The sequence below is a fragment of the Vicugna pacos genome, chromosome 22 (assembly GCF_048564905.1).
Source record: "Vicugna pacos chromosome 22, VicPac4, whole genome shotgun sequence".
Taxonomy (NCBI): Eukaryota; Metazoa; Chordata; class Mammalia; order Artiodactyla; family Camelidae; genus Vicugna; species Vicugna pacos.
Window position 1 is genome coordinate 27,300,881 of NC_133008.1, and position 25,321 is coordinate 27,326,201.

Sequence of the window (25,321 nt, forward strand, 5' to 3'; positions counted from 1 at the left end):
CGCTCTCGCGAGACCATACGCCACGTTCCCAGCAGTGCTCGCGGTAGAGACGTCGCTGGCGCCCTTCGGTGGAGTAGGGAGATGGCGTCCGCTACCCGTTTTATCCAGCGGCTGCGGAACTTGGCATCCGGGGTAAGCGGGGTGGGAAGGGCTGCACTGGGAGGGGGCTGCGGGCTCCATAAGCCCGGGACCTGGTCCCACCACTCACCTTCTTCCTGCATCTCTCGGGTGCAGTGCCAGGATTCCTCTAGGTCGGGACTACTCACTTAGCCCGGAATCCCCGACTTATGTCCCCTTCAGCCTGAGACACACCCACCCCCATCCCCAGCCCTTGGCTCTCTCTTGACTGGGGTCCCACTCAGGCCTGGGTTCTCTCTAGTGCTGTACCTTCTTAGCCTTGGATTTTTGTGGCCCCGGCCTCCATCCTTCCTCTTCACCTCCATGGCTCATATCCTTGTCGCCAAATGCCCATCTCCCGCCTCCCCTTCGTTTGTTCATCCCCGAACTGCCCCTGTTCGCTGGCCTTCTCTCTTGGGGTACCCTGCGGGCTGACCTCCTTCCTCTCTTTCTCCCACAGCAAGACTTGCAGGCGAAGCTGCAGCTACGTTACCAGGAGATCTCCAAGCGGTGAGCAGGCCCCGCTCGCTGCCCAGAATCCAGCCCATGTCCTTCCTCCACCAAAAACAGACCCGTGTCCTTTTATTAAACCCTGGAACGCTGGGCCGAAATCCTGCCCCTAGACCCCTAGCCGGCTGTGGAGGCAGAAGTTTGCTTTTAATCATGCGGGACTAGTCGAAGAGAGCTGCCCTTGGAACGGCCAGATTGGGCATGAATTCTGTGTGGGAGTCCTGAGTGTGATTTGCAGTCCTCAGTGTGAGCCTGCCACTGTTACCATCCCCAAGCTAGAGATGAAAGTCTTCGAGGTTTGGAGAGATGAACTCATTTGTTTAAAGTCACTCAAAACCCAGAAAGTGACAGCTGGGATTTGAACCCAGTGGTGTCTCAATTTCAAACCCATTCGAGTTTGAAAATTACTTGATATTTACAAGCCCCCGCTATGTCCTCAGCCCTTGTGGATACCCCTGCGAACAAACTCTTATTCGCATTCCTTTCATGGAGCTCATATCAACGGAGAGGGAGAAACATAAGATAGTAGGGAAATAAATACAGCAAATGAAAAACATTGTTCTGGAATGCTCTGAAGACAAAACAAAATGAGATGGGCTGGAGGGTGGCTACCTTAGGTCAGGTGGTCAGGAAAGGGCTCTTCAGGGATCTACATTTGAGTCACCTGAAATGCCAAAGGATAATTGTTGAAAAAACATTCTGAGCAGAGGGAACAGTCAGCGTCAAGGCTGCAAAGCCTGACAAGAGCCAGAGTAGGAAGGAGGCCAGTGTGGCTGAAACACTGAGGAATAGTGAGGAATAGGGGACCACAGTGTGTACACACACACACGTAAAGCAGCAGAGAAGGTTGGCATGAAAGGCGGAAAAATAGCACTAAAACAACCAAATTTATGTGAATGTCTACATGTTGTACCTAATTCCAAATATCGAAAAATTTAAATTTCTTTTCCATCTGGGGTATTTGGTGTCCTGGCTGAGGAGACAGTTTTGTAAAATTTTCAACTTTTTAAGGAAAATGATGCCCCTGAGTAATTCATTTGGGCCTTTCTGTTGGGCGCTGGTTCTTACCTTTTCAGTGCCAGGTTGCAGAAGGCTTCTTCCATTCCCACAGAGGGTCATCTCTGCATTCCAGGGGTTAAGTAAATTCTAACTTCTACAAAAGATACTGCTTTTAGTCATACTTTTCTTTCTTTTTCCTTACTGAAGTATATTTGAATTACAATGTTGTGTTTCTGGTGTACAGCATAGTGATTCAATTATACATACATATGCTTTTTCATTATAGGTTGTTACAAGATACTGACTATGATTCCCTGTGTGGTACAGTAGGACCTTACTTATTTAGGATATTGCTTTTCTATTAAATTTTTAAACTTTATTTTTACCCGTATTTCTCTTTTTTTCCCTTAATGCAATGGCTATCACTTGTTTTAAGAAACTCCTAAACCCAGAATGGTTAAAACCATTGGTTAAAAATGTAGTTGAATGAAAACCCAATCTTTTTATGACTTTTCTCCTGCCTTCCCTCTCTGCAGCGGTTTCCAGGGAAGCTTATTTTCTGTTTGGAGGTTAGCAATGTCTTTTCAGGACTCAAACTTTGTATGTTGACCCCAGGATTCAGCCCCAGTGGGGACATAGCTCTGCTTGCTCCCCCTCTGGCTGCAGTGACCACAGGGTGGCAGCAGAGACCTCAGTGGACGAAGTGCTCTTTTAGTAATAAGCCTTGGTCCCAGCAGGGTTCTCTAGAGAGTCCCTGAGATTACTAGAAACCCAGAGATTCTGTAGCCTGGCCTTTGGGGACAGAGCCCCTCAGAATGAGCCAAGTCTGAGGCTGTTGCCCAAGCATTTACTGACTGTGACTTCTGGATAGGTGGTAGGCAGAGCCTTAGACCCCTGCCCCTTCACTTCCCGAGACCCTGCAGGTGAACATGAGGCCAGCTGCCAAGCTGGGCCATGGAGGAATGGGAACAGACCTGGGTTTCCAATCTGGGCTTCCCGCTTGCTTGGGAGGCTTCCCAGACTTAAGTGTCATTTATACCCACCACATCTGGGGCAGGTGAGGGACGTGGGGTTGGGCAGTCCGAGGCCTTGTCCTCTGGGAGCTTCACATCCAGTGCAGGGGCTCCTACCTGCTTCGAGGTCCTGGCCCCTCCCCAGGCCTGTGGCCACAGCAGCATATCAAGGGATCCCCTTGGCCTGCAGCACATCACAGTGGCTGCCAACCCCACACTCCAGGCCAGCCAGGCAGGGAGAATGACTGCCATTCTGCTTCACTGACAGTGTTCTTTGTCCTCAGGACTCAGCCTCCTCCCAGGCTCCCTGTGGGCCCCAGCCACAGACTCTCCAACAATTACTACTGTACTCGAGATGGCCGCCGGGAAGCCATGCCGCCCTCTATCGTCATGTCCTCGCAGAAGGTGCTGGCGTCCGGCAAGCCAGCAGAGAGGTGAGGAGGCCACAGCACCCTCCTGCCATCTGCCCTTTTTCTTGCTTGTCCTTTGCAAGGAAATGTCCTTGCAAAGGGCCATCAAGCATCAGCTGTGGCAGGAAATGTGCTGCTGGGGGCTTCTCATCTGAGAGCTCATTGAATCCCCACCTAGCCTGCCTGGGTGGGTTTCCTGCAAAGCAGAGGAAGCTCCAAGTGCCCTTCAAGGGTCTTGGAAGAAGCCCAAGCATTTTTGTTTTTGTAATTTTGTATTGTTCTTGAAGAGAAGATTATGTAAACCTCAGGCCCCTTAAAACCCAGTTTTGTCCCTGGCCTCAGGTATTGTCTCTTAATTAAACAGGGACAATAATGGTGTTTACTTTAGAGAGTTCTGTTATGACAGGATACCACAGACTGATGGCTTAAAAACAAATAAAATTCTTCCTCACAGTTCTGGAGGCTGGGAAGCCCAAGGTCAAGGTGGCTGCAGATTGAGCGGCTGGTGGGGGCACGTTCCTGGTTCACAGATGGTATCTTCTTGCCACGTCCTTACGTGTTTGGAAGGGCAAGGGGTCTCTAGGGCTTCTTATAAGGGCACTAACCCCATTCATGAGGCCTCCACCTTCATGAGCCACCTCCCCAAGCTCCACCTCCTAACAACATCACATGGGGGCATAGAATTCCAGCATGGATTTTAGGGGACACAGACTTTTAGTCTATAGCAGAGTCATTATGAGAATTAATTCTTATCTTTAACGTTTGTAAGCTCTTAGAATGGAGTCAGTGCCACATCTACTTCCTAATAACTCCATGAGTTAGGCAGTGATGGCCCCTGTTGCAGAAAAAGAAATTGAGGCCCAGAGAGGCCAAGTGACCTGCCTGGGCCACACAGCCCGCGGGTAGCAGAATCACAATCTCACAGTTTGCCCAGACCCCCAGTGGTGTCTGGACTCTAGAGCTGACTTGCGGTGCGGTCTTGGGCCAGTCCTTTGGCCTTCAGCCTCAGTGTCTTCATCTGGAAGATGGGGATGGTGGGCTTGCAGCAGATCTCTAAGGTGATGAGGCCAGGCGGGGCCTGTTGTGCAGTTAGAACTCAGTGAACTGTCCATGTTGCCATGTCCAGGTTCACCAGAGTCCAACACCAGGCTCCGGTGAGCTGCCCCACTCCCCCACACCCCTCACCTGCCCCCGGGATGTCTGCATTTCCTAGGGAGGCTGCCTTCTGCCTCTTCCACCTCCTTCAGGCTCCTGGGAGGATGGGAGGCCCTGGAACCCCTGCTCCTGGGGGATTTCTCCGAGAGGAGATCCCACCCACCTGCCCCTTCTCCTTTCTTGCTTCTAGTGTGTGCAGGCCTAGGCCCCAGGGCCAGGGATGGGGGTGAGATAGATACATGCCTTGGATTTGCCAGCACAGTGTCTTCTTGGGGCTCACCATGGGCCAACCACGGGCCAAACGGTGTATTATCCAGTTGCATATCAACTCAGCCCCATTAGGCGGAGGCCACTTGTAGTGCCTGCCACATAGCAGGTGCTCAGTACTCGAGGGAAGGAGGAGCAGGGACATGCATCACCTGATTGCTCAGCCCTTTTGCTAGTGTGCTGTTCCAGAGCAGCAGGAGTGGGGTGCAGGTGGGGAGGGGTGTTGGAGGAGGAGCCCAGCCTTTCACACTAGTTCTGGGTCCAAGAGCAGGGCAGGCCCAGCGGTGTCGGGGTTCACCATGGGCTCAGGGCAGAAAGGGGGCTTGTCAGCTGACCCTTTGGGTGGAGAGTGCTCTGGCCTCCCAATCCACCACTTCAGCAGAAGTGTTCGTGCCAGGGCAGGGGTCTCCCTCGGACTCCTCCACACTGTTCTCTGGGAACCTGGGCCTAACTGAATTCTGTTTTCATCTTCCAGCCCAGCTGTACCCGAGAAGAAAGCGGTGACGCCGGCCCCTCCCATAAAGAGATGGGAGCTGTCCACGGATCAGCCTTACCTGTGACCTTGTGCCCTGGGGTACCTGGCTAAGCCCTCAGAGCCACCTGAGTGCTTCCCCCTCCGTGGACTCCTTGGATTCCCTCTGGGGAGAACGTGATGTAATTTATAATAAAAATGTATATTGAGTTCTCCAGGATTGCTTCTGTTTTTACTTTTGAAGGGACCCACGGGGCTTACTTGGATTTCAGGGTGAAGTTGGTGCTGAATCTTTTTTTTTTTTTTTTGGTATTTTATTTATTTATTTGTTTTTTGGGGGAAGTAATTAGGTTTATTTATTTACTTATTGACATTAATGGAGGTACTGGGGATTGAACCCAGGACCTCATGCATGCTAAGCAGACACTCTACCACTGAGCTCTGCCCTCCCTGCTGGTGCTGAATCTCAATCCCATGAGAGCTCCAGGAGCAGGGGAGGACAATGATTCTCAAGCTCCAGGATGACATGTTGTCACTGGGCACAGATATGTCACCATCCCTTCCCTGAGGGACTGGCTCTCACCACGAGAACAGCGAGTGGGTTCCAGGACCTCTGGGTATTTGTGGAGGACTGACTGGAAAGGCCAAGGGGCCGGAACAGACACTGCTCACTCCCCTCACCCACTCGGGAGAACTCCCCTAGCCAAGGCTCACGTGGACAGTCACCGGCCCCCTCCCACTGCATCCCCCGCCTGACTTTGACCACCCTGCCGCTCAGCTCAGCCGGGACAGTAGGGGACAAGGAGGTGGCTCATATGGAAGGCTCACCTGGGACCAGTGGGGAAGACCTCCTGAGCAAGAAAGCCAGAAACCATTGTGCTCCAGCCTGGGGGGCAAGGCGGAGTCAGCCCAAGAGAGGAAGCGACCTCCATCTGGTTGTGGGGAGCGAAAGGGAGCTGCGCAGTGGCCTCAAGTGGGGAATGTTGTGGGGGACCATCCTGCCTTCAAGCTTGGAGCAAGGCAGGAGAAGAGTCACAGTTCCAGGCGAGAGGTATAAGTGCCCCAGGAATAGGTGGTACAGATGCTAAATGCTCTTCTGAAGGAAAAAGCCCCTGGGAAGGCTTCCTGGAGGAGGTGGGATTCTGGCTGGCACAAAGGATGAATCGGATTCAGTAAGATCAGGAGAGAGAGGAAGGCTGGGCAGAGTGTGCAGAGGCCACAAGGAGGGTCACATTGGCGGGGGCATCTAAAGACCCCAGGCAAGGCGTGCCATCAAAGATTTCTGAGTAAAGTTTCATGACCCAGACTTGAAATCTGGAAAGGGGGTGCAGAAGGAATGAAGGCAGACACCTCCAGTGTGGGAAGACCAGGAAACCCCTCAGCTCACTGAGAGCTGGTTCCTAACCCAGTCTCGGATGCGTCTGCACTCAAACTCTACACGTTGTCAGTTTCTTCTTCAACATCCCTCCCTGGGCCCCAGCTCCCAACCTGAGCCTCACAGGTGGAGCAGGACACTCCCCCCCCCCCCCCCCCCCCCGCAGGCAGGCAGTCCTATTTGCCGCCCTTTCCGGCTGCCCCTGTGCCAGTGCACTTTTACCTCTTACCCTATTGCTCCTGGGAATTGGAGATCATGATATACAAATAGCAGTTCTAACCTCCAACATTTTCGAATAGTAAGCACACCATCAACCTGCAAATAGAGCGCCTTCTGTGAAAAGCTGGACCTTTTACTGTTGCTTCACAGGAAACCTGGGGGTAGTGAACACTTGCACAGATGTCTCAACGCTGAGGACAGTGACTTGTGCGGGGGCCCTGCTGGCAGCAGTGCTGCTTCTCCTGAGGGCAGAGCTGTAGATAAAATATTTATTTCCCAGAAGAACATACAGCAGCCAGTTGACTAAAAAAACCCTCAGAAGGTTTGTATTTTGTGTGCCTAGGGAATGAGTGTGAGAGGAGGAAATCCAGTCTACCTTTGGAGGTCTTGCTCCAGAAGTAGAGTGTAAGACGCACCTCCCTGGGAGGGGGTCTATGAGGACCACGAGACAGTGAGTGTTGGTGAGGAGATCCACGATTGTTCAAGGAACAGAGGACCCAGGATGAAAGCCAAGAACTGGACATTTCCATCATTTATTCATCTACTATGTTTAAGAGGCTACTATGCATCAGGCTCTGATCTAGGCACTGAGGCTCCAAGAAGCAACACAGCATTCCCATCTTCCTGGGCCTGACGTTCTAATGGGGAATTACAATAAACCAAAGGAAGTAAATAAAATATATAATGTCAGGTGTTTGCAGCAACATGGATGGAACTAGACATCATCATTCTAAGTGAAGTAAGGCAGAAAGAGAAAGAAAAATACCATATGATAGCACTGATGTGAAATCTTAAAAAAAAAGACACAAATGAACTTATTTACAAAACAGAAACACTCGCAGACACAGAAAACAAACTCAGGGTTACCAGGGGGGAAAGGGGATGGGAAGGGATAAATTGGGAGTTCCAGATTTGCAGATACTAACTACTATATGTAAAACAGATAAACAAGTTTCTTCTGTGTAGCACAGGGAACTATACTGAATCTTGTAGTAAACTATAATAGAAAAGAATTTGAAAATGAGTATATATACGCATATATATGACTGAAACATGCTGTACACCAGAAATGGCCACAACACTGTAAACTGACTATATTCCAATTTTTAAAAAATGTAAAATAAAAAGTCAAGTGCACAAAAGAAGCGGGGGCGGGGGGGGGTTGTGTGGGCAGGGGGAAGGAGGGGATAGAAAGTGCCTGAGGTGAGTGGCTGCCATATTTAACAGGATAACTAAGCATCAACATTTGGTTCAGGATGCATTGGAAGGTTAAATATTTTAAATAGACACCGGCAAATTTGTGTGCATCTCCAGAAGTTTCTAATTTAAAATAGGCTGCATACCTTTCGATGTACCTTGACACTGGGAAAAGTGGGAGAGAGCCTCAAATCGTGAGCCCCCCCGTATTCAGATATTTACGGTAGCCTCAGACCTGTGCGCATGCGTGCGCGGAGATACAAGCGCGCCCGACCGCGCGGGGCCTGAGCTGCCGCCCGGCAGGGCAATTCGTTCAGCGGCAGAATGACGCGCGGCCGAGTGCGGCAGGCAACAGCCCTGGGCCTGGCGCTGCGGCTGCTGCTCGGCTTCGGGCTGGGCGGTGAGGCCGTCCCGACCTCGGTCCCGACCTGGTCCTTGACCCAGGCCCCAGGTGAGTGCGCTCCGTGCAGCCCACGCGCCCTCCACTCCAGTAGCCTAGTTCCACCCCCGCCCGCCAGCGACGCCTCATCATTGGCTGCGCTGCAGTCCGTCCCGAACACTCCCCTCTCACGCGGCTTTGAGGGGCACCTGGCCCGCCTGCAAGCTATCCCAAATGGGGGATCCTCCCGCTGGGTTGCTCTGCCCACCTTTGACTACTTTGCTTCAGCTCTGCTCACACCCCCGTACCTGCCCTGCTTTGTCATGCCTCATTGTCACCTCTAAGCCGCCCTTCACCCCAGAGTGGGCAGGAAATCTCGTTGCACGTTCTGGTTGTACAAACTCCAACCATACAGGGGTAGTCACCTGGCACCTCCTGCGGCCTTCCTTGCCCTGGCGTCTGAGCTTGGAGCCATGTGGCCGAGTTCCCTTGGTGACCGTCTCCCGCCTTCCCAATCTCAGCACCTTCCTCCTCCGACCTTAGAGAAAGAAAGGTCTCCCTTCTCGTGACCCCAGGCCCTTGGACAAGTTCACCCTGGCCTAAGTGATGTTGGTGGCCCTCTCTGAGGTTCCCAGGGGCAGCTGGGACCTTTAGAGTGACCTCCCTGTGCTCACAGGTGCCCCTGACTTTCAGCTGTGAGCTCAGGTTCATACACTTAGCCACTTCTCCGTGGGTTCCCGTCTTCTCTGGTTATCCCCACCTCACCCCAAAGCCCCTGCCTTTTCAGGCTAAATGTTCCTGGTTCCTTCAAGGAGGCAAGACTCACTTAACCAAGTGCCAAACTCTTTACACACAAGCAGTCTCTTCTCTTCAGGACACTGAGGTAGGGACTCCTAGCATGCCCTTTTAACAGGTGAGGAAATTGAGGCTGGGAAGGGAAATCACTGGTGGCTCCAAACCACAGCCCTGTGAGGCTGGGTCCCCTCTGCTCTGCTGTCCACTTTGCAGGACACACACTCCAGCAGGCCAGGGAGGGAGGTTAGAGGTTGCCACTGAGAGTGGCTAGAGTGGTCTGGAGAGGAAGCCACACCTGTCAGCCGCCAGACCCCCGTGGGCAGGGAAGGAAGTCGGCTCCAGGTTGTCCATGGCTCTTCCTCGCTCCACAGAGCTCAGGGACTATGGGGCCCACAGGTGCAGTTGGGCCTGGAGGCCGGCCTGCAGAGGGGCTGGCAGTGGGGAGTGGAGGGCTTGGAGGCTTGGGCCCCTGTGGTGGATGGGGTAGGAGGACCAGGATCTAATGGAGTGCGGCCAGGCTGGGGCCAAGCCAGGTATCTGGTACCTGCTCTGCTGCCCCCAGGAGGAAGCCATAAAGGCCACACCCTTCCTCTGTCCCAAGACTCCTGCGTGCTGGTCCAGCTTCCAAAGTTCTTCTGCTTAGGGTCCAGGAAGGCTCAGATCTCCCCTGGACTCGGCCCAGACCATGGTGTGATCTGGGTCCATTTATCATTAGGCACCGCCCTGTGCTTACAATCAAAAGGTCATGGTCCTAACGACCACTTAGTGTCCTGTCTACGTGGGTACCAGTTCAAGGGCTATTGTTCTAAATGGGAGGCCGAGCTTCAGTGGTCTCTGAGAGGGGATGTGAGACCCCTCCCAGGAAATAAGCTGAGACGGGAAGTCTGAGGAGGAAATCAGCACCTGCAGAGGGAAGGGAGGAAAGGGTGTCCTGAGCTGGGGAACAGCATGGGCAAAAGCCCTGGAGTGGAATCCAGCCAGGTCTCTTGGAGAAGCAGCAAGGAGGCCAGGTCAGAGGGAGAAGAAGAGGAGGCGAGGTCTAGGAAGAGTTCAGGGCTGGCCAGACCTTGCTGGCCACACGGAGGATGTATGTAGGGTTGGTTGTGAGAGAGTCAGGGGACTGAGGGATGGTTTTGAGCAAAGGGGAGGCAAAGATGAGTGACCTAATGGGATAACGCTGAGAGGTCTCTGGTGTCTGAGTGGAGATGGGGTTAGGAATATGGGGAGAAGTTTCCACATTCACGATGGGGAAAGTGGTCAGATCTGAGAGGAATTTAGCAGGTGAGTCAATAAGCCATGGTGACTAAGCAGGTCCTCTACCCAAGGCCTCAGTTTCCCTTTTGCTAAGCAGCTGGGATAAAACAGGCTTTCCTGACCCTGACCATGGACCTGGGCCAGGACAGGCTCTGAGATGGCCCCTCCCCTAGTCTGTTTAAGCCCGGAACTTGGAGAGCCTCCTGGGGAGACCATGTGGCCATTTGGAGTTGGGTAAAGACCCCGGTGTCAGTGAGACCTGGGTTCGAACCCTGACTTTGCCGCCAGCTTGCAGCCTAGGGCTTACCTCTCCTAAGTGCTGTCTGCAGAATGGGCATGGCGGTAGGCTCTGCCCGGTAGGGCCCTTAGTGTGTCTGTGAACTGCTCGGCTCCAAGCCAAGTCGGCGTCCTGAGCAAAGCGTGACCACCAGTGTAGTTCCTGGGACCTGACCTGTCTCCTGGTGGTCACAGCCTGCTTCTAGAGGAGGGGCCGGAGTGCCCAGGCCTCACTAATGTGTGTCTCTCAGATCCCAGCGCAGGCTTGTGCCCATCCACCGAATTCCAGTGCCGGACCGAGGGCCACTGCATACCCCTTATGTGGCGCTGCGACGGTGACCAGGACTGCCCAGATGGCAGTGATGAGGAGGAGTGCAGTGAGTGGCCATGCCCTGGGGTGCGGGGCTTGCAACAGGCAGGGCCACGGCGTGGGGGGGGGTGTTTGTGGAGGGGGTGTGGTTTTCAGGCAAGGCACTCTGGGTGGAGGCAGGGTGGGCGGGGCCTGTGTGGAGGGAGGGAGGTGTGGATCTCCGGGTTAAGAGGTGGGTTTACAGGGAGGCAGAGTTAGTGGTGTCTTGGAAGAAAGGGCTTACAGGGAGGTGGGTCCTTGGAAGGTGGGGCTAGCAGAAACAGAGGGCGGAACCTTTAGGATGGGCCGGCCTTATGGGGTCAGTTGTTCTTGGAAGGTGGGGCTTGCTGGGGCTGGGCAGTGGGAAGTACCTAGGCCCTCTTGGGTGGGTGTTTTGGGACCTGACTGAGCCTGTACCCCAGGTATTGAGCCACCCACTGGCAGCCCCTGCTCTTGTGACAGCCTCGCTGACTGCCCTGGTGGCATTAACAAGAATGTCAACTGCGGGCCCCCACTCTGCCCGGAGGGGGAGCTACACTGCGCGCTGGGCGATGCCTGCATCCCACACACATGGCTCTGCGATGGCCACCCGGACTGCTCTGACTCCAGCGACGAGCTTGGCTGTGGTGTGTGCCTGTGGCGTGGGGTGGGTTGGTTGTTAGACAGGGATGCCTAGTGCCTTCCAGTGTATGACGGGGCTGGGAGTATGGACATGTGTGTCTGCCTGTGTCTACATTCCCATGGGGGCTGTGGGGGGACCCTCGGGCAGCAGGGTGCACCATCCTCACTCAGTCTGGGATGGAGGGTGAGCCCCCAAGTCCGCCCTGGGCACCTGGAACACCAGTTCATCCTCCCAGGTCCTGTGTGCTCCCTCCCCAGCACCTTAGTGCCTGGACTTATTGCAGGAACCAAGCCCCTCCAGGAAGGGAGTGCCACGTCCATGGGGACCTCTGTGACCCTGGAGAGTACCCCTTATCTCAGGAATTCCACAGTCACCCCTATGAAGGACCAGAACTCAGTTCAGTCTGGAAACCGAAGCGCCTATGGGGTTATTGCAGCTGCTGGTAAGAGGAACAGGCCCTCCCCTTCCTGGGGCTTGGAGCAGCTGCTCCTGGGAGCGGACAGGCTGCAGCCTCTCCTTTCCCATGTGTAGGAGCTTGGTGGTTGGGGGAGGCCCCTGCCACCCCTTCACCCACTCCTGTCTCTCTTCCCCCACAGTGGTGCTAAGTGTAGGTCTGGCGGCTGCCATCCTCTTTGTGTTGTTGCGGCTCTATGCCCAGGGATGCCTGTCCTCACTGGGGCTGCTGGTGGCTGTGAAGGGGCCTCTGCATTCAGAGAGGACGACCTCAGTGCTCTGAGGATAAGCTCTGGCCACCAGATCTCTGGTCTCCGACTATGCCAGGTATGGAGACACGCACATGGCTGCTGGCTCAACAGGAGAAGACCTGGGTTCTTCTGGCCATGTGGCGCTGAGTACCTGAGCTCCTGCAGATGTGGCCCTGGAGGCTGAAGGCACCCAGACCCTCCCCTGGACATGAGGAGCCTGGATGGGGGACATGCCACAGCCAGAACTGAGGGGCTGCCCCCAGCCCCTACTGCTGCCTACTCTGAGGGTGGTAATTAAAGTTACTTCACATCGTCTGCCTGTCTCTGGGCCTCTGTCTTCCTCTGCCAGGGTAGCCTGGAGGTCTCTGCTACAGCCCCTCCTCTGTGGTGGAGCGCCCATCCAGAAAAGGTAGAAGCTGGGGACCCAGCCCTGGGTGCCCGCTGGGCCACTCTGCCCCTGGCTCCCTGGGATCCAGAGCAGGGAACAGCAGGGGCGGGGCAGGAGGACAGGCTTCTGCGAAGAGGAGCAGGACTGGGGCAGTGCCTCCTGGAGTCCTGGGCCAGTAGACCCCCTCATCTGTCAGGTCTTCTTCCTCTTTGAGATGGAAGCTGGTTGGTCTCCACTCTGTTTCAAAATGTAGGCTTTATGTGATGCAGGTACAATGAGGCAAACATATCAGAACATGACGGCCATTCACAAAATGCTTTGTTACTCACAGAGCCCAGAAGGAGGGGCAGAGCCTGCCATGCAGGGCTACCCGGGGAAGCACCAGGGTCAGACAGGAGGCAGGGGGGAGAGGAAACAACATGGGTGAGAGCTTTTATTGTGGTTTCCACCAGAAGAAATAAGTGAGGCAGGGTGAACAGGCAGGGAAATGACTAGTTTGAATAATTTCCGGGAGCCTTGGGGGAGTCCTCACTGACTGTTATCTGGCCCATCATCAGGGATTCTCTTGGAGAGCAATGTCTGGGGCACTCCCCTCCTACTTTCCACAAGCCCTTTCCTGACTGATTGGAGCCAGCTTTGTGGCTGGACCGGCCCTTCTTTGTCTTACAATGATTGCAGGATGTACTTCAGCAGAACCCATCAGGGATCTTTGAGGGACAAGATCTATTACTCACAGGTCCTGGAGGGTACATGCAGGTCCCTGAGGGCTCTGCAGCAAGATCGCGGGGAGGGAGGAAGGGAGGGAGGCCAGACCTGGGGCTCTGCCTTTGTTAGAGTCTAAAGGTGGGAGTTTCGTGTGTTCATTCTTTACTGGTGAATTTAAAGCATAAGAGCGGGAATTAGGGTGCAGGAAGGGAAGACAGGTCACTCAGGGGGTCAATTATCCAGGTTCCCCAGAGCTTTAAAAATTTTTTTTTAGTTAAAGGTGGGAGGGTATAGCTCAATGGTAGAGCGCATGGTTAGCATGCATGAAGTCCTGAGTTCAATCCCCAGTACCTCCATCAAGTGAATAAATAAATAAGTGAACCTAATTACCTCCCCACCTCAAACAAGAAAAAAAGAAAATTAATTTTAAAAATTTTAATTAAAAAAATTTTTAAATTGAACTATAGCTGATTTACAATGTTGTGTTAGTTTCAGGTGTACAGCAAAGTGATTCAGTTATATATATATATATATATATATACACATCTATTATTTTTCAGGTTCTTTTCCATTATTGGTCATTACAAGATATTGAATATAGTTCCCTGTGCTATACAGTAGAAACTTTTTTTTTTCTAAAAAATTTTTTTTTGGATGGGGAGGTAGTTAGGTTTTTTATTAATTTGTTTTTAATGGAGGTACTAAGGGTTGAACCCTGGACCTTGGGCATGCTAAGCACACACTCTACCAGTGAGCTGTACCCTCCCCCCAAAACTTCTTGTTTATCTGTTTTATAGATAGCAGTGTGTATCCCCAGGGCTTTTTGAAAGGGGAATTTCCATGGGTCGGGTTGCCAGATAACCTGGGGGGGGGGGTTGTGTTGCCAGTAGCTGTTCTACAGCTGGCGAACTGTTTATTTATGGTGGACGTCGGCGATCAAAAGCTTAATGTTGGGCACTTACAGTGCGCTGGCTCTCGTTGTCTAGCACCTGGCCCTGGGGTGATGGGGGGGGATAGTGACTCTGGATTGGTTTGCATATGAGACGCACACTTGCTGGTGAGTGGTTTGCTCCTGCTGGGGTGTGAGCACAGGGGTCTTCTCTGACCCTTGTTTTCTTCATCTCCAAATGGGGTGGCCAGGGCCCCGGGAGCCTCCCTGTGAGGCACTGACTTCCTTGACATCCTTGGAAGTGGACTAGGGTGCCTGTCACCAGCGGGCCTGGTGCGACCCAGTGCTGGGGGAGCACCCAGGGTTCCACCCCGGGTCTCGGGGCTCTGACATCTGGCAGGCAGGGAGCTGGCCCCTGAAGACAAGATGCTGGGAGGAGACTGGGGTCGTGCTTTCTGGGGCTGGTACAGTTCAGCTTTGAGACCCCACCCCCACTCGGGAAGGGAGTTGAGGTGGGTTTTGGAGTCTAGGCCTCAGGCAGCACGCTGGGGACTGGGTTCCCTTCTGGGCAGTGGTAGAGGTTTGGGAGGTGGGCTGCAGGGACCTTGACTGACGTGGAGCAGAGGGTGCCCAGCCTTTTGGGGTACAAGGCCTTCCCTTGGCGCCCACTGGATCCCCGCCCCCTGAGCTGGGCTGTTTCCTGCTGCAGAACTGTGGGCTCCTCCCAGCTGGCAGGAAGGAATTACACTAGAGAGTAGAATTTTCTTGATTTTAGATTTTTTTCCTTCTAAACTTTTGTTCAAGTGTGGTCAGCTGCAGTGGGCCAAGGGGGCATGTCAAGGGGCACAAGGCCAGCTGCAGATGTCCCACGCCACCTGACTTGAGGTCTGGATCTAGATCTTTCTGGGGTGTCAGCTGGGTTCTCAGTGATCAGTGGCACAAACCACCCTGTGCCCCTGCGCCCATGGGCTCCACACAACCCCTGTATCCTCTCTTGTGGTTCCAGGTTGCCTGGCCTGGCTGGTGGCTCTTTGTTCCTGGTGCATGGTGGCTGCTGGCGTCTGGAGGCCAGAACATCATGTCTGGTGCCTGGGGCGTGGGGGACTCCCCTCCTCTTGAAGGAGCTGACTGACAGGTGGCTTTGAGGTCTCAGGGGCGGCTTTGTCATCCTTCCCTGGGCCAGTAAGCCAGTCAGTTACTTCCAGGAAATTCCGAGGAGGGTCCAGCTTGAAAAGGGAGGGATGTGTGGGGAGCCCACAAGGAGGGGGATGTGGATGGTTGGGCATGGTTCCCAGTACCCGGTGAAATTCTGATGCGCTGTGGAGGTGGCCAGTGGGGGATGGAGTCGGGAGTGAGTGTGGGGGCTGCAATGGTAAAGATGAGGAGGGAGAATTGGGGTGGAGTGTTGTGTGTGTATCTTTATCCAGCTTTCACCATTTCTCTCTTTTTTTTAAATTGAGGAAAAATTCCCATAACATGAAAGTAACCATTAACTCTTTGAAAGTCTGTAGTTCCCTGGCATTTAGTGCACCCATGGTCCACATTCATCACATCTGTCTAGTTGCAAGACATTTTCATCACCCCAAAAGGAACCCCCTTCCCCAGTAGCAGTTGCCCTGCCCCCACCCCCCAGCCCCTGGCAGCCACTAATTTACGTTCTGTCTCTGTGGATTCGCCTGTTCCGGGACATCTCATATAAGTGGAAGTGTACCTGGGTGACCTCTGGTGTCTGGCTTCTTTCACTGAGCATCATGTTTTCAAGGTTCTTCCCCAAAAGTTTCCTTGTGGCCTTTTTGATCCCCCTCCCCCACCTCACTTACCCAAGCAACCACCAATTGGCTTTAGACACTATAGATTAGTTGTATATCATGTACTGTTTTTTTTTTTTTGCCTTGTGGTTTTCACCTGGCACAATTATTTTAAGATGTAGACATACTGCATGTATTAAAAGTAAGCTCAGTTTTTCTTTGTGTGTGGGGGGGTAGTTAATCTTTTTTACATTCTTATTTATTTTCTTTCAGAGGAGGTACTGGGGATTGAACCCAGGACCTCATGCACGCTAGGCAGGCTCTCTACCACTGAGCTACACTCATCCCATGAGCTCAGTTTCATTGCCAAGCTGTAGTCCATTGTATGACTGTCTCATGTCCATTGACCCATGGATATCTAGATGGTTTCTGGTTTTTGATTTTTGCAAAGAAAGCTGCTGTGAACATTTATGTATAAGTGTGTTCATCTGCTTTTATCTTTTTTGGGTAAAATACCCAGGAGTGGAGGGGTTGCATCCTATGGTAAGGGTCTATTTAATTCCAAAGAAATGGCCCAAATGTTTTTCAAAGTGGATGTATTCTTACTCTCCCTTCCCCAGCAATGTATATATTCTCCTCCCCTCACAGCCTTGCCATCACCTGGTATGGGTGGGCAGGCCTTAATTTTAGCTGTTCTAACAGGTGTACGATGGTATTACACTGTGGGGTTTTTTTTTAATTGAAATGGAAAAAACAGAAATTTAATTTAATTGGAGTAACAGAAACTTAACGATTGTTTCTTTTTCACTTCTTTTTTTGAGGGGGAGGTAATTAGGTTTATTTACTTATTTATTATGGAGGTACCAGGGGTTGAACTCAGGACCTCATACATGCAAAACCATGTGCCCTACCACTGAGCTAGACCCACTTCCCTTCTTTTTTCTTTTAAATTAAAATTTTTTTCCTTCTTTTTTTTTAATACAAAATCTTCAACTTGTTATTTTTTTCCTATTTTTGAAAAAAATTTAGGCTTTTTTGGGGGGAGTGGGAGGAAATTAGTTTTGTTTATTTGGTTGTTTTTAAATTTTTGTGGGGGATTATTAGGTTTATTTATTTGTGGGTTTTTTTTTTGAGTAAAGATTTATTTAGAGAGATACATACTGCATAGAGTGTAGGCTGTCTCAGAAGGTGAGAGAGAGGCCACGAGGTGTGGGGGCTGGGTGCTCAGTTAAAGTATAAGTAGGTACACGCTGCATAGACAGTGCGGGCCGTCTCTGAAGATGAGGAAGCGAGAGAGGCAGCGAAGCACGGTGTTGCCAGTTTTTATGGGTTCAGTAGCTTCACATGCCAACAAGTGGGAGGACCCTTCCAACTACCATGGGGGAGGGGCTGGGATTCCCAGGAACTGGGCCACCGTCCACTCTTTGACTTTTCATGCTTTGTTTGTTTGTTTTTTCAATGGAGGTACTGGGGATGCTAAGCATGCGCTCTGCCCCTGAGCTATACTCTCCCAAACTTAACCTTTTTCAAGTAAACAATTCAGCAGCATTGAGCACACAGGTAACATCATGCAACCACCACCTCTCGCTGGTAGTATGGGAGTCTTTTCCTGAGCTTGGTGGTGGCTCATAGAATATCTCTTTGGGACATTGGGATTGCACTGCACTTGTAGGTTAATGTGTGGAGGAGAACAAACATTCACTGAGCACCAACCTGGTGCCAGGCATTGTTGTCGGTGCTGGAAAGTTGGCTTTGAACAAAGCAAAGTCCCCTCCCCCATGATGTGGAGTTGAGGGGAGGGGACAGACAATCTACCAACCAACCAGTACATCCATGTCAGAGGGTGCTAAGTTCTGGGGACTAAAAGCCAGAGTAGAAGGAGGGATCGTCTTGCTGGGTTGGGGTAAGAAGGGTCACTATTTTTGTATTAGTCAAAAGGGTCCTCCTGAATAGGGAGACAACTGAGTGGACACCTGAAGGAAGTAAGAGGATGGGTGAGCTGTGCAGGCTCGTAGGTGAAGGACATTCCCGGAACAGGGAACAACCAGTGCAAAGGCCCTGAGGCAGAAATGTGTTCCGGAAACAGGAGGTCTGCAGGGAGTGGCAGTGGCAGTGGTCCTAAGATTTGCTGTTAGAGACGGCAGGGGTTGGGGGTGGGGGGTACAGAGGTTGCGTAGTGAGATGGGGTGTTTTTCAGAGATTTTGAGCTGAGGTGGGCATGTTTTGATTTAGTTTTTTGGTTTTAAATCAAGGTATAGTTCATTTACAATTGATTTAGGTTTCAAAGGGTGTTTTGGCAATAAGATCCCCCCCCCTTTTTTTTTTACAATTGAAGTACAGTTGATTTACAGTGTTTCCGGTATACAGCAAAGTGATTCAGGTATATATATTTTTTCTTTTTTAGATTCTTTCCCATTATAGGTTATTACAAGATATTGAATATAGTTCCCTCTGCTGTAAAGTAGAAACTAGTTGTATAAGGAGATCCCTCTTTAAAGAAGTGATTTATCTAATTGAAATTTTCTGGCTTAAGTTAACACTGTATTTTTTTGGTTTTGATTTTGCACAGCTTTACTAATGAACTAAATGCCACTGAAGTTTACTTTTGGGGGGGGGGGTTGGGGAGTAAATAGGTTTATTTATTTATTTATTTTAACGGAGATACTGGGGGTTGAACCCGGCACCTCATGCATGCTAAGCAGGCACTCTGCCCCTGAGCTATACCCTCTCCCTGAAGTTTACTTTTAAATGGTTAATTTTGTGTTATGTGGATTTCCTCTCAATAATAAAAACAAAACAGAAAAAGCTAGACGATGAGTCAGCATATTTGCGTGCCGATGGGAATAATCTAATATAGAGGGAGGGCTGTTGGGGTGGCTCGTTACGTAGGCAAGTGGGGTGGGAACTAGTGGAGGTGGCCTGGGTTTGCCTGGGATCAGGGCAGATCGCTTACTCACAGCAGCAGGAAAGAAGGTTGAGCTGGTGTGTGGACCTAGATGCAGGTTCATATGCACCCCTGGTGCTGTGTGGCGGCTGTGGAAGGTTTTTTCTGCTGATTTCTATTTTCTCAGTGATGCTGGCAGGTCAGCCACAGTGTTTGGAAAACAGGAATGATGGTACACGGGGGAGATCGCAGTGGCTCCTATGCCTGTTTTCCCAGCTCCTTGAAGGACGCAGGAAGTCACCAGTAGGTGGCGCTGTCTCCCTGCACTTGACTCGCCCGTCCAGCCATGGGTTTCTTTTTTTTCTTTTCTTTTTTTTTTAGAGGCGGGAAGGTTGGTCCTTGTGCCTTCTCTTCCAGTTTAAACCCCCGCTCTCATATACATAGACAGGATTCTCTTGATAATGTAAAAGCCAAAAATTTATTTTTTCCCCTGCGACTTAGAAATTTACAGAATGTGGGGAAAGTTAGTGCCTAATATGAAAGTGTTTCTAATTAACATTAATCCAGGCTCCAAAGACTGTTAATTCAACGGGTAAAGAGCTGGGGTCCATCACACATCTTCAGAGGAGGGGGACCACCCCCAGCTCTTTCTGTAGTTCTGTTGGTGAATCTCAGTGATGAGCATTTTTCCTGGGACGTTACTGCTTTGTTTTGATTTAAGAGTCCACAAAGACAAGGAGGAAGGTTTTTTCTTTTCTCCTCATTTAGTTTTTAAAAATTGAACTATAATCAGTTTACAATGTTGCATCAATTTCTGGTATACAGCATAATGTTTCAGTCATACATATACATATATATTCCTTTTCATATTTTTTCATTATAGGTTACTGCAAGATATTGAATATAGTTCCCTGTGCTATACAGTAGAAACTTGTTTATTTATTTTATATATAGTGGTTTGTATCTGCTAATCCCAAACTCTTAATTTATCCCTTCCCCACCTGCTTTCCCCCCGTAACCGTAAGTTTATTTTCTGTCTGTAAGTCTCTTTCTGTTTTGTATATAAGTTCATTTGTGTCTTTTTTTTTCTAGATTCCAGATGTAAATGATACGGTATTTTTCTTTCTCTTTCTGGTTTATTTCACTTAGAATGACAGTCTCCAGGTCCATCCATGTTGCTGCAAGTGGCATTATTTCATTCCTTTTTATGGCTGAGTACTATTCCATTGTATGTATGTAACACGTCTTCTTTATCCATTTATCTGTTGATAGACATTTAGGTTGTTTCCATGTCTTGGCTGTTGTAAATAGTGCTGCTGTGAACATTGGGGTGCATGTATCTTTTTCAATTACAGTTTCTTCCAGATATATGCCCAGGAGAGGGATTGCTGGATCATAGGGTAAGTCTATTTTTAGTTTTTTAAGGAGTCTCCATACTGTTTTCCATAATGGCTGCACCAGTTTACATTCCCACCAGCAGCATAGGAGGGTTCCCTTCTCTCCACACCCTCTCCAGCATGTATCATTTGTGGACTTTTTGATGATGGCTGTTCTGACCGGTGTGAGTTGGTACTCACTGTAGTTTTGATGTGCGTTTCTCTAATCATTAGCAATACTGAGCATCTTTTCATGTGCTTGTTGGCCATCTGGATGTCTTCTTTGGAGAGATGTCCATTTAGGTCTTCTGCCCATTTTTTGATTAGATTGCTTTTTTTCTTTTAATATTAAGGTGTATGAACTGTTTGTATATTTTGGAAATTAGACCCTTGTTGGTTGCATAGTTTGCGAATATTTTCTCCCATTCTGTAGGTGGTCTTTACATCTTGTTGATGGTTTCCTTAGCTGTGCAAGAGCTTTTAAGTTTAATTAGATCCCATTTGTTTATTATTGCTTTTATTTCCATTACTCTAGGAACTGGTGCAAAAAAATACAGCTACGATTTATGTCAAAGAGTGTTCCCATGGGATGCCCCTTTTTTTTTTTTTGGAATAAACTTTATTTTTTTAGAGCAGTTTCAGGTTCACAGCAGAATTGAGCAGAAAATACAGAGTTTGCACATATCCCTCCCCACCCACACGTATATACTCCCCTGCCCTCAACATCCGTCATCAGTGCGGCATATTTGGTACAATCAATGGACCAACATGGGCACATTATTATCAACCGAAGTCCATAGTTTACATTAGGGTTCACTCTTGATGTTGTGCATTCTATGGGTTTTGACAAATGCATAATGACATGTAGCCACCACTGTAGTATCGTAGAGAATAATTTCCTTGCCCTAAAAATTCCTTGTGCTCCATCTGTTCACTCTTCCCTCTCTCCTCCTCCCCAGACTCCCATGGGATTCCTTTGGACCACCTGCTGATTTTGGCTTGTTTTGCAGTTCTCCCCAGTATTTATGCATTTGTTTTTGCCTGGAACCTTCCTCACTCTCTTTCCCTTCAAGCCACCTTCACCCTTTTTTCTTTTTTTCTTTTCTGTAAATTATACATAACATTGAAATTTACCATTTAAAAAAATTGGGGGGGCATTAGGTTTATTTATTTGCTTATTTTTAATAGAGGTATTAAGGATTGAAGCCAGGACCTCGTGCATGCTAGGCATGCGCTCTACCACTGAGCTCTACCCTCCCGTGGAAATTTACCATTTTTAAGTACATGATTCAGTGGCATTAAGTACATCCGCCTTGTGCAACTATTCCCACCAGCCATCTCCAGAACTCTTCATCTGGTAAAACTGAAACTCTATCTCCATTAAACATTAATTCCTCCTCCTCCCCCTCGCCCCCCAGCCCCTGGCACCCACCATGTGACTTTCTGTCTGTAGAATCTGACTACTCTGGGGACTTCATAAATATGGAATTGTGTCTGACTTGTTTCACTCAGCATCATGTCCTCATGGTTCATCCATGTCGTAGCCAGGTGTCACAATCTCTGAATTTGTTAAGAAGGCGAATTCTGGTCTATATTTCTGTATGCTTATTACAAATGTAACAGTTAAAAAGGTAACTTTGAAACCCTGCTAGCGTATTTAAGTTACTTTACACTTGTGTTAACACTCAGCTTACAGGCACAGAAGGATGTTGAGTTGCCCAAGTGCTGTGTCTGAATGAGCTCTGTCATTCTCAAGTGTGAGTTTATAGAACACATGTGTGCTGGAACAAGTGCCCAGGTCAGAAGCAAGTCCATCGGCTGACAGAGATAAATCTCCCTGATTTTTCTGAGGTTGATTCATCTGTGCTTTTCTGGACATTATTGAAAATTGGCCTGAATTTTCCTATCGTGTTCCATACTCTTACCTGTTTTGTTCTCGTTGAGGTGAAATTCACATTAACAAAATTAACCTTTTGAAAGAAAACGATCCAGGGACCTTTAGTACACTCACCATGTTGTGCAAAAGTCCCCTCTGTCTAGTTTCAAAATATTTCCATCACCCCCTACTCATTAAGTGACTGCTCCAGTTCCTCCCTTTCCTCTTCCTCTCTGTTTTGCCAATTGCTTTAATCTGTGTTGTTTCTTTATTTTCTTGTGTTGTTAGGTTTTGTCTATTGTGCACTGGTCTCGTGTCAGATCACCTCTCTGGCTGAGCCTTCCTCCATGGGAGTGCCTGGCTGGGTGGCTGTTGTCTGGTCAGGAGGTCCTCATTCCTGGATTGTGAATCTAGGATCTGCACAGCTGAGGCCAGGCTTTGCAGGGCCAGGTGGTGGGGAGGGGCTAGGGGCTTGAAGGCACAGGCAGTGGTTGTTACATCCACCAGCTGAAAAAGAGGTGGGGGCAATCTGAGAAGGCTTCCTGGAGGAGTAACCTTGCCTCCGTGGGGAGATTGGTTGGACTTGGGTTTTGCATGCTGAACTTTCAGCACCTTGGAGAAGTCTCCTGGGTTCTCCATGTAGGCCCCCTGTAACACAGCCCTATATAGAATAAAACGTAGCCTCTACAGAGGCATCACAGAAACACACACGTGATAATACACGTGAGCCCACAGAACACGTGAAGACACATGGGACAGCATGCCTAAGTCACTAGAATGTGGCAAAAAACACACGAAGAACAACACTCTGGGGAACAAACACGAGCACATGCAGGATGTAAGCCTCCGTGAATGGAAATTACCAGAATTCCTATGTCAGGCTGAGGGACCAGTGGTCCAGGGGCACCTAGCGCTAGATGGACAGGACACCGTCAGGTCAGGCAAGATCCAGGAATGCTGACTCAGGGGTGAACAGAGAAAAGACCTAATGCCCTAACCTTGTTTCTCACTGGGAAGGTGGCTGGAATTCCACCCTCACATTTCAGGAAGTGGAGGCGCTCACTGCCTGGGTGGAGGTGGGTGAGGCTGAAGGTGCTGCTGGTGTGTCTGCATGTCCTAGAGAAAGGGGATTTCATGTACATGAAATATCCAGAATAGGTAAATCCACAGAGACAGGGAGCAAGTGGGTGGCTGTCACAGGCTGGGGGAGGGAGGGGTGGGAAGCGATGGCTTCTTGGGCACAGCAATTTTGTGTGTGTGTCGGGGTGGAGGGTGGTGATGAAAATGTCTTGGAACTAGAGGGGGTGATTGCCCAACATTGCGAATGTACCAAACGGCCTTGAGTCGTCCACTTGAAAATTACTTATTTTATGGGAACTTCACCTCAATCAAAAAATGTATAATAAAAAACTCATTCCCATGATTTCCATAGTTTGGCGTGGGGAAGGAGAATTCAGCACTGCTAGCCTGCCCGCTGCCCTCGGCATGCTCCCTGGGGCGGAGTTCTCGAAAACTTTTTCTTGTGAAACATGGCAGATATAAAAAGGCACAAAACCCAAACATATCATGAATCATTATCAAGTGAACACCTGCTTACGCCCACTTTTCAGGGAAAAAGCTCATTCTCCCCTTGTGTTTTACTTGAATTTTGGCAAATCTGAAAAACAAGTTTTAATCGAAAAACAAAAATGATGTTTGCTGATATTTCTACCACCCCAAGTTAATTACCGCTAATATTTTTGATATGTTTGCTTCTATTTTCTATGTGTTTTCCTTTAAAATATGCAAATAATTTATCAATGCCCCCTTGAAAGGTAGAATGTTATAATACAATGAAACTGCTTTAACAATTCTTTTTCCTTCTAGTTTTATTAAGGTGTAATTGAGGTATGGTTTTTTAAGGAACCTCCATACCTTTCTCCATAGTGGCTGCACCAGAGGAGTTTTTTGTGTATTTTAGATAACAATCCTTTATAAGGTATGTCTTTTGCAAATTTTTCTCAGTATGTGCTTATCTTCTCTTAATAGTGTCTCTCACAGAGCAGAAAATTTTAATTTTGATGAATCCAGCTTATCAGATCTTGCCTTTGATGTCATGGCTTAAAGGTCATCCCCAAGCCCAAGGTCATCTAGACAACATCTCTGATGTTGTCTTCCAGGATTTTTATAGTTTTGCATTTTACATTCAGGTCCGAGGTCCATTTTGAGCTAATTTGTGAAGGGTATCAAATGTGGGTCTGGATTCATTTTTGCATGTGGATGTCCAGTTCTGGTACCATTTATTGAGGACTCTCTTTCCCCCTTTGCTCCTTCGTCAGAGATGAGTTGACTGTATTTACGTGGGTCTGTTTCTGGGCTCTCTCTTCTGCCCCACTGATCTACTTGTCTGTTCTTTTGCCACTACTATACCATTTTGATTATTGTACATTCATAGAAAGTCTTGGAGTCGGGTAGTGTCAGCCCTCCAACTTTGTTCTCCTTCAATATTGTGCTGACTGGTCTGGGTCTTTTACCTCCCCCAGAACTTGAGAATATCCATAAAATAAGTTGCTGGGGTTTTGATCGGAATTGTACTGGCTGTATAGATCATGCTGAGAAGAACTGGCATCTTGACAGTATTGAGTCATCCTTCCTATCCATGAACATGGACTGTTTTTCCATTGATTTAGTCCTTTGATTTCTTTCATCAGATTTTGTTGTCTTCCTCTTGTAGAACTTGTACATATTTGGTTAGATTTTTACCCTTTCTAAGTATTTAATTTTGGGGGGGGGAGTGCTAATGTGAAGAGTATTGTGTTTTAAATTTCAAATTCTTTTGAATTACTGGTACATTGGGGAGTGATTGAATTTTGTATATTAACCTTGTATCCCACAATGTTGTTATAATGGCTTATTAGTCCCAGGAGGGTTTTTTTTTTATTGTTGTTGCTTATTCTTTTTGATTTTTTACATAGATGATCTTACAATAATAAGACACTTTTATTTCTTCCTTCTAAATCTGTGTCTCTTTTGTTTCCTTGTCTTGTCTTGCTGCATTAGCTAAAATTCCAGTATGGTGAATGGCACAGGGGACATTCTTGCCTTGCTCCTGATCTCGGTGGGAAAGGTGTGAGTTTCTCACAGTAAGTATGATGCTAGCTGTAGGGTTTTTGTTTTGTTTTGTTTTGTTTTTTGGTAGATACTTTTTAAAAGTTGAGGAACTTCCTCTCTATTCATAGTTTACTGACTTCCCATTTTTAAAAAATTGTAAAAAAATACAATATAAAAATTACCATCTTAATTATTTTTAGGTGTATAGTTCAGTAGGGTTAAATATATTCACATTATTGTGTAACCAGTCCT

At 49.0% G+C, this 25,321-nt stretch overlaps 2 protein-coding genes across 2 annotated transcripts; both read left to right on the top strand.

Annotated features, from left to right (window-relative positions):
- On the top strand, positions 1 to 5,163 carry NDUFA7 (NADH:ubiquinone oxidoreductase subunit A7). The gene is made up of 4 exons (XM_006206325.4): positions 1 to 132; positions 578 to 627; positions 2,924 to 3,073; positions 4,947 to 5,163. The coding sequence occupies exons 1-4, from the start codon at positions 82 to 84 to the stop codon at positions 5,029 to 5,031; spliced, it is 336 nt and encodes a 111-aa protein (XP_006206387.1). The 5' UTR covers positions 1 to 81; the 3' UTR covers positions 5,032 to 5,163.
- A 2,827-nt stretch (positions 5,164 to 7,990) lies between these two features.
- Positions 7,991 to 12,428, top strand: CD320 (CD320 molecule). Its single transcript, XM_015241091.3, has 5 exons — positions 7,991 to 8,185; positions 10,690 to 10,815; positions 11,210 to 11,413; positions 11,693 to 11,851; positions 12,006 to 12,428. Exons 1-5 carry the CDS (start codon positions 8,059 to 8,061, stop codon positions 12,143 to 12,145), a joined length of 756 nt encoding a protein of 251 aa, XP_015096577.2. The 5' UTR covers positions 7,991 to 8,058; the 3' UTR covers positions 12,146 to 12,428.
- Positions 12,429 to 25,321: the final 12,893 nt, after the last annotated feature.

What these genes read in the sequence shown, in the direction of transcription:
- NDUFA7 (XM_006206325.4), top strand. Translation starts at nt 82, where the DNA reads ATGGCGTCCGCTACCCGTTTTATCCAGCGGCTGCGGAACTTGGCATCC. An exon ending in TGCGGAACTTGGCATCCGGG is followed by an intron (nt 133 to 577) that starts GTAAGCGGGGTG and finishes TTTCTCCCACAG; the next exon opens with CAAGACTTGCAGGCGAAGCT. An exon ending in TCCGGCAAGCCAGCAGAGAG is followed by an intron (nt 3,074 to 4,946) that starts GTGAGGAGGCCA and finishes TTCATCTTCCAG; the next exon opens with CCCAGCTGTACCCGAGAAGA.
- CD320 (XM_015241091.3), top strand. Translation starts at nt 8,059, where the DNA reads ATGACGCGCGGCCGAGTGCGGCAGGCAACAGCCCTGGGCCTGGCGCTG. An exon ending in CAGCGACGAGCTTGGCTGTG is followed by an intron (nt 11,414 to 11,692) that starts GTGTGTGCCTGT and finishes GACTTATTGCAG; the next exon opens with GAACCAAGCCCCTCCAGGAA. An exon ending in TGGGGTTATTGCAGCTGCTG is followed by an intron (nt 11,852 to 12,005) that starts GTAAGAGGAACA and finishes CTTCCCCCACAG; the next exon opens with TGGTGCTAAGTGTAGGTCTG.